At 49.9% G+C, this 7,761-nt stretch overlaps 1 protein-coding gene across 1 annotated transcript in view; it reads right to left on the reverse strand.

Annotated features, from left to right (window-relative positions):
• The window catches only part of STMN3 (stathmin 3), a 45,836-nt gene extending 45,549 nt beyond the window's left edge, over positions 1–287 (reverse strand). Inside the window, exon 1 of the mRNA XM_015414009.1 lies at positions 163–287. Coding sequence (XP_015269495.1) covers positions 163–181 — 19 coding nt within the window. The 5' untranslated portion in view covers positions 182–287. The remainder of the gene's footprint in view (positions 1–162) is intronic.
• Between the last annotated feature and the right edge of the window lie 7,474 nt (positions 288–7,761).

Genomic DNA, 7,761 nt, shown 5'->3' on the forward strand with positions numbered 1-7,761 from the left:
CGCCCACCTCACAACGAAGACAAAAGGAGATCTGCAGGAGAATTGCAAATGAGGTTAAGCGTTGCAAGCCAGCAGTGTTCGTTTGGGAAGGATTCGTCTACAGCCAGACAATTAAAAAATAAAATAAAAATAAAATCCCACCACGACCCTTGCAGATTTTACCTGATACGGTGCTGGCCATGACGGTGTGAGACCAGGAGAGGATGCTGCTGCTGCTGCTGCGGATGAAGATGCGGAGAGAAGAGGCGAGGGAGGCTGGCTTTCCTTTCCTGCCCGAGTGCTGCAGTGCTGTGGCAGAGACGAAGGACTGACTCAGCTCTAGGGGGCTGTGGCTACCCAAGAAGGGAGGAGAGAAAACAGAGACAGAAAGAGAGAGGGGGGGGGGAGAGAGAGAGAACGAGGGAAAGAAAGAAAAAGGGTGTGGAAGGGTTGTGTGTGTGTGGGTGTGTGTGGGGGAAGCACGCCCTAGTGCAGAAAACCCAATTTCTCTGGGAAGGTGGCTTTTGGAGATCCAGATCGGTTCCGGGCACAGGCCTGGGTGCAATAGAGACACGCCCGGACTGGAGATCTGCCTCCCTCTCCTTCTCTTGTCTGGGTGTGGATCGTCTAGCAGTCTGGAATTCCTTTCTTTTTTAAAATGCCCATGGCTTGTGAAACAAAACGGGGCAAATGGACAGGGTGATCGGAACCAGTTAAAGGGATACAGGGGCTTGGGTGGAATCCCTCTGTCTGTCTGGCCTCCTCGGGGTTAACAGAGGCTAACCTGGGAAGATGCCGCCGCCTGCTAACAAAATTGGTGGCGGGGTGTGTGTGTGTGAGCTTTCGTGAGTCACTGCTCACTTCTTCACTGCTCACTGCTGAAGAAGCGAGCAGTGACTCGTGGAAACTCATCCCCTGCCACCAATTTCTGTTAGTCCTGAAAATGCTCCTGGACTCTTGGTCTTTTCTACTGCTACAGACAGACTAACCCATCTTGATCTAATTACCCAGTCGTAATTATGCTGAGGTTCAGTGTGGACAAGTGTAAAGTAATGCACACTGAAGCCAAAAATCCCAACTATAAATACATGTTGATGGGGGCCCAACTGGCCGTACTGACCAGCAGAGAGATCTAGGAGTCATGGTAATTAACTCACTGAAAATGTCAACTCAGTGTGCGACTGTGATAAAAGAGGCGAATCTTATGCTGGGGATTATTAGGAAATAAACTGAAAACAAATCAGCCAGGATCATAATGCCCCTGTATAAATCGATGCTCCCTCTAAGCCATGGAGTCTTGTGAGCTAAGACCAGCAGAGAGATCTAGGAGTCATGGTAATTAACTCACTGAAAATGTCAACTCAGTGTGCGACTGTGATAAAAGAGGCGAATCTTATGCTGGGGATTATTAGGAAATAAACTGAAAACAAATCAGCCAAGATCATAATGCCCCTGTATAAATCGATGCTCCCTCTAAGCCATGGAGTCTTGTGAACTAAGACCAAAATGTGTGAGCCGGAGGCTAAAAAACTGTGAGATAGCTCACACCAACTCATCTTAGAGGGAACACTGGTATAAATCTATGGTGTGGACTCATATGGAATACTGTGTACAGTTCTGGTCACTGCACCTCAAAAGAAACATTATGGCATTGGAAAAGGTGCAGAAAAGGGCAACTAAAATCATAAGCGGATGGAACACCTTCCCTATGAAGAAAGGTTAAAGAGGGTAGGACTCTTTAGCTTGGAGAAACAACTACTGAGGGGGTGACATGACAGGGGATTAAAAATTGTGCATGGGATAGAGAAAGCAGAGAAAGAAGCACTTTTCTCCCTTTCTCACAATACAAGAACTCGTGGGCACTCAATGAAATTGATGAGCAGATAAAAGGAAGTACTTCTTCACCCAAAAAGGAATGAATGTGCGGAATTCACTGCCACAGGAAGTGGTGGCAGCTACAAGCATAGACAGCTTCAAGAGAGGATTGGAGAAACATATGGAGCAGAGGTCCATCAGTGGCTGTTTGCCACAAGGTATAGAGAGGAACTCTCCGTCTGGGGCAAGAGATGCTCTGTATTCTTGGTGCTTGGGAGGCCACAGTGGGAGGGCTACTGGAGTTCTGGCCCCATTGACGGCCCCTGGGTTTGGGCCACTGTGTGACAGAAGTGTTGGACTGGATGGGCCATTGGCCTGATCCAACATGTCTTCTCTTATGTTCTTATGTCTGGGGCAGTGATGCTCTGTGTTCTTGGTGCCTGGGGGGGTCATAGTGGGAGGGATTCTGGAGTTCTGTCCTTGTTGGTGGACTTCCTGATGGTCCCTGGGTTTTGGCCACTGTGTGACTCAAAGTGTTGGACTAGATGGGTCATTGGCCTGATCCAACATTGGCTTCTCTTATGTTCTTATCTGCCACCTGCTAAATTAATCTCACCTATGACTGCTGTAGGCACCATGCCCTAGTTCACAATCTAGTCAAGCTGCTGTCACTGGCACATCAGTTTGTAGTCCTCAGTGTTGATTTTTAAAGCGTGTCCACAGCCAGCTTTGAAACACAAAGTGGAATAATGGAGTGCCTTTCCGTTGTTGGTTTTTTTAAATGTTTCGCCCTTTCCCAGTCCAATCATTCAGAAACACACTTCATACAGTGATCTTTCTCCAAAGGTCACAACCGGGTGAAGAGATTTATAAAGGTCTCACGAGTGGACTGTATCATTCCTTCGGTCCAATGGATTTTTACCTTTACTGTTGTCTTAGTCACTTCAGCAACAGCATTTTAATTTTTTTATTTTCAGTTTGGAAAATCTTGACAGATACCAAACCTCCTGGTGATGGGGCAGAGGCCCTAAACCACTGCCTGGATGTTGTGGTTAAACAGAAGAAGAGATTGGATTTATACCCTGCCCTGCACTACCCAGAGGAGTCTCAGAGCGGCTTGCAAACTCCTCTCCCTTCCCCTCCCCACAACAGGCACCCTGTGAGGCAGGTGGGGCTGAGAGAGCTCTGACAGACACTGCTCTTTTTTTCAAGAACAGCTCTTATCAGAACTACAGCTTGCCCAAGGTCATCCAGCCAGGTGCAAGTGGAGGAGTGGGGAATCAAACCCGGTTCTCCCAGATTAGAGTCTGTGCACTTAACCACTGCACAAAACAGCTACAAGTGAACAAACTGGCTTGGCTGTTATCGGGACCTAGACTGAGCACGCATATTAATTCCTTTCTCCAATCACTCCACTGGATGCCCATCCATTACCAGGCTCAGCTGAGAAGTATTGGCTATCTTCTCTTGCCTTGAAAACCCTACAGGTTTGCCATAGGTCAGCCACAACTTGACCGCACTTCACACACACACACTACATCACATTCAAAGCCCTTCCTGGCCTTGGGCCTTCTTATCTGCAAGACCGTCTCTCCCCCTATAACAGCTGTAGGGATGCCAGCCTCCAGGTGGGACCTGGGGATCCCCCGGAATTACAGCTCATCTCTAGACAACAGAGATCAGTTCCCCTGGAGAGAATGGCTGCTTTGGAGGGGGGACTCTGTGGCCTGTGCCCCCACCGAGGTCCCTGTCCTCTTCGGGCTCCACCCCCAAATCTCCAGGAGTTTCCCAACCCGGATCTGGCAACCCTAGCCCCATCTCCTGCTAGTGGCGAGCCTTTGCCAGTCTGAGTAGACGATACTGACCTGAAGAAGAAGAAGGGATTGGATTTATACCTCGCCCTTCACTACCCAAAAGAGTCTCAGAGCGGCTTACAAACTCCTGGTTGTAGTGTAGTGGTTAAGGGCACAGACTAATCTGGGAGAACCAGGTTTGATTCCCCACGCCTCCACTTGCACCTGCTGGATGACCTTGGGCAAGCCATAGTTCTGATAAGAGCTGTCCTTGAAAAAGAGCCGTTTCTGTCAGAGCTCTCTCAGCCCCACCCACCTCACAGGGTGTGTCTGTTGTGGGGAGGGGAAGGGAAAGGAGTTTGTAAGCCGCCCTGAGACTCCTTCGGGTAGTGAAGGGCAGGGTATAAATCATATCTCTTCTTCTACCTCACAGGGTGTCTGTTGTGGGGAGGGGAAGGAAAAGGAGTTTGTCAGCCGCTCTGAGACTCCTTCAGGTAGTGAAGGGAGGGGTATAAATCCAATCTCCTCCTCCTCCTCCTCCTCCCCCTCCCCACAACAGGCCCCTGTAAGGTAGATGGGGCTGAGAGAGCTCTGACATAAACTGCTCTTTTTTCAAGAACAGCTGTGCCAGAAACTACAGCTTGCCCAAGGTCATCCAGCAGGTGCAAGTGGAGGAGTGGGGAATCAAACCCGGTTCTTCCAGTTTAGAGTCCGCGCACTTAACCACTATGCCAAACTGGCTCCTAATGAACCAGTGGTCTGATTCAGTAGAAGGCAGCTTCATAGGGTGGGGCCGTGGCTCAGTGGCAGAGCAGCTACCTGGCATGCAAAACGTCTCCAGTTCAATCCCCGGCATCTCCAGCTAAAAGGATCAGGAAGGAGGTGATGTGAAAGACCTTCTCTGCCTGAGACCTTGGAGAGCCACTGACAGTCTGAGTGGACAATACTGACCTTGATGGACCAGCGGTCTGATTTAGTAGCAGGTAACATCATGTGTTCCATTGGAGGAAGATGAGGAAGTCTCCTTGGAGGATGGTTGGGTTCACCCCTATATTTATTTATATTAATTCTTTATATCAATATTCATGGTATTGGGTGAGGAGCCAGGGAAAAAAGGCCCTGGGGGCAAGCCAGTCATGAAATGACAGGTTCTCCCCCCCAAAAAAAGCCAGCAGAGGAAGGGAGGCGGGATACCATCTTCAGGGGTCATTTCCTGCAGGAGCACACAGGAGCGGAGCTCCGGCAGTAAAGAGCCCAGGGGGCGGGCACATGCAACAAGCCCCACCCCCTGCTCCCAGCAGCCCTCAGTCAGAGCAAGAAGCAGCCAGACGGCCCGGGAAGCTCCAGACCCCCCCCCCCCCCGGTCCAAAACAGTCCAGTGGCACCTTTAAGACCAAGTTTTATTCAGGTACAAGCTCTCCCTCCTCTGCGAGGACAGATCTGCACGTTACCCCAATAGCTAGCAATCCAAAACAGTCCAGTGGAGCCTGAGCGGTGGGTGTTGCCTTCTGACACACTTCCGGTGATGTCAGGGTGTGTGGCATATGCAAATAAGTTATGCTAATGGGTTATGCTAATGAGCTCCTGCACATCTTTTTCTACGAAATGACCCCTGATCATCTTACCCAGCACATTGTACACATGGGCGAGAAGGATGCTGCTGTGTATCAGATATAACATGGGGAAACGCAGAAGGGAAAGGATGCTCATCTTCATGAGCCAGTTTGGTGTAGTGGTTAAATGCGCGGACTCTAATCTGGGAGAACTGGGCTTGAGTCCTTACTCCTCCACATGCAGCCAGTTGGGTGACCTAGGGCCAGTAGTCACAGTTCTCTCAGAGCTGTTCTCTCAAGGACCGTTCTGGAAAGAGCTCTCTCAGCTCCACCTACCCCACAGGGTAGGGGAAGGGAAAGGAGGTTTTTTTTTTAAAGTTTTCAAACATTTTATTTAGATTTTGTGGTTAACATACAAACTTGGTAAGGGAAAGGAGTTTGTAAGCCGCTCTGAGACTCCGAGTGAAGGGCGGGATGTAAATCCAATCTCTTCTTCTTCTTCTTTTACCTCACAGGGTGACTGTTGTGGGGAGGGGAAGGGAAAGGAGTTTGTAAGCCCCTCTGAGACTCCTTCGGGTAGTGAAGGGTGGGGCATAAATCCAATTTCTTCTTCTTCTTCTAGCTAGAGTTGCCAACATCCAAGTAGGATCCGGAGATCTCCCAGAATTATGACTGATCTCCAGTCTAGAGATCAGTTCCCCTGGAAGACATGGCTGTTTTGATGGGGGCACTCTATGGCCTTATACCTCCCCTCCGGAGGTCTGCCCCCAAGCCCTGCCCTCCCCAGTCTCCACCCCAAATCTCTAGAAAGGCCCTAACTCTAGAAAAGCCCTCAGCACACCTTTCCTCAGTGCATAGCCTAGATTTTTAAAAGATGAAAATCAAGCATGCGGCTAAGCACCTAAACATACAGCTTTATGTAACACGATACCATCCCGAGTGTAGCCACATCAGCCATCTGTATCGTGATACATATTTATAGCATCTCTAGGATGTTAATTTTAAACTCTGGCAATGCCTTTTCTTTTCCACACCAGGCTTTGTTATTTTTGTAAGCGAAGAGGCAAAAACTTATGTTTACAAAATACATATGTTTAAAAAATACATACATACTTATGTTTAAAAAATGCATATTTAAGTCAAATACGTATTTAATGCCATCCTGTCGCATTTACCAGGGAGGGAATCTCATTCGCCCTGAGCTGGAGCCAGTTTGGTGTAGTGGTTAAGAGCACGGCCTCTAATGGGGGAGAACCGGGTTTGATTCCCCCACTCCACCACATGCAGCTGCTGGTGTGACCTTGGGTCAGTTACAAGTTCTCTCAGAGCTGTTCTCTCAGGAGCAGTCCTCGAGAGAGCTCTCTCAGCCCCACCTAACCTCACGGGGTGTCTGTTGTGGGGAAGGGAAGGGAAAGGGGATTGTAAGCCGCTCTGAGATTCCTTTGAGTAGTGAAGGGTGGGGTATAAATAAAATCTTTTCTTCTTCTTCTAAGCGTGGTCAGCCCTGGTTAGTACTCGGATGAGAGAACACCAGGCAATCCGGGGTTGCTACGTAGAGCCAAGCAATGGCAAACCTCCTCTGTTTTGTCTCTGCCTTGACCTGGATGGCCCAGGTTAACCTGATCTCATCAGATCTCAGAAGCTATATAGGGTCAGCCCTGGTTAGTTTCTGGATGGGAGAACAACAAGGCAATCAGGGTTTTTTTTTGTAGAAAAAGCCCAACAGGAACTCATTAGCATAATAGGCCACACCCAACAGCAGAGACTCATTAGCATATTAAGCCACACCCCTGACAGCACAGCTCATTAGCATATTAGGCCATACCCCCATGCCTTCCCTTGGCTTGTCCGGGTGCCCCGCGGCTGCGGGAAGCCCGGGCAAGCCCCCCCTTGAAGGGAAGGGAAGGCAGTTTAAACTGGCTGCAGCCCCAGGGCAAGCCAGCCCTTGGACAGGCCGGGGAAGGCACAGAGAGGCATTTAAATGCCTCCCCGATCCTTCCAGGGCCACCCTGGCCCGCCCGCCTCGGAGTCACGGGGGGGGGGGTCGCTCTCCAGGCCTTCCCTCTGTAGCCACTCACACAGAGGTTTTGGCTGTACTGGGTGTGGCCAACTCTGAAGCCAGCCCATACTTGCGATTGGGGAACTTCCATCGCCTGGAGGTTCCAGGCCTCCGGGAAGTGAAGCTGGCCCAAACCAGGGCTAGGGCGTTCTCGGTGGCGGCTCCCACCTGGTGGAATGAGCTCCCGGAGGAGATCCGGGCCCTGCGGGACCTAGTGCAGTTCCGCAGGGCCTGCAAGACGGAGCTCTTCCGCCAGGCCTTTGAGGGGGAGCCGCCGCCACCACTATTCCACCAATGATATTCCAACCACCTACCTAATATAGTAGGGGTAGATGTCGCTCCCGCTGGGAAGAACTTGGCCGCCAGTGTGGGACGTCGCCCATCTTGGATTTTATGTAAATGATCAGAGCACCAAATTTTATGTTAAGATATAGTGTTTTTATTATGCTGTTGTTTGTATGCATATTTTAACTTCGGCATGGCCGTCTGTTAGCCGCCCCGAGCTGAATACTGGAAGGGGCGGGATACAAATCCCAAAAATAAATAATAAAATAAATAAATA

The sequence above is a fragment of the Gekko japonicus genome, unplaced genomic scaffold, assembly GCF_001447785.1.
Source record: "Gekko japonicus isolate JY-2015 unplaced genomic scaffold, Gekko_japonicus_V1.1 scaffold2433, whole genome shotgun sequence".
Lineage (NCBI taxonomy): Eukaryota > Metazoa > Chordata > Lepidosauria > Squamata > Gekkonidae > Gekko > Gekko japonicus.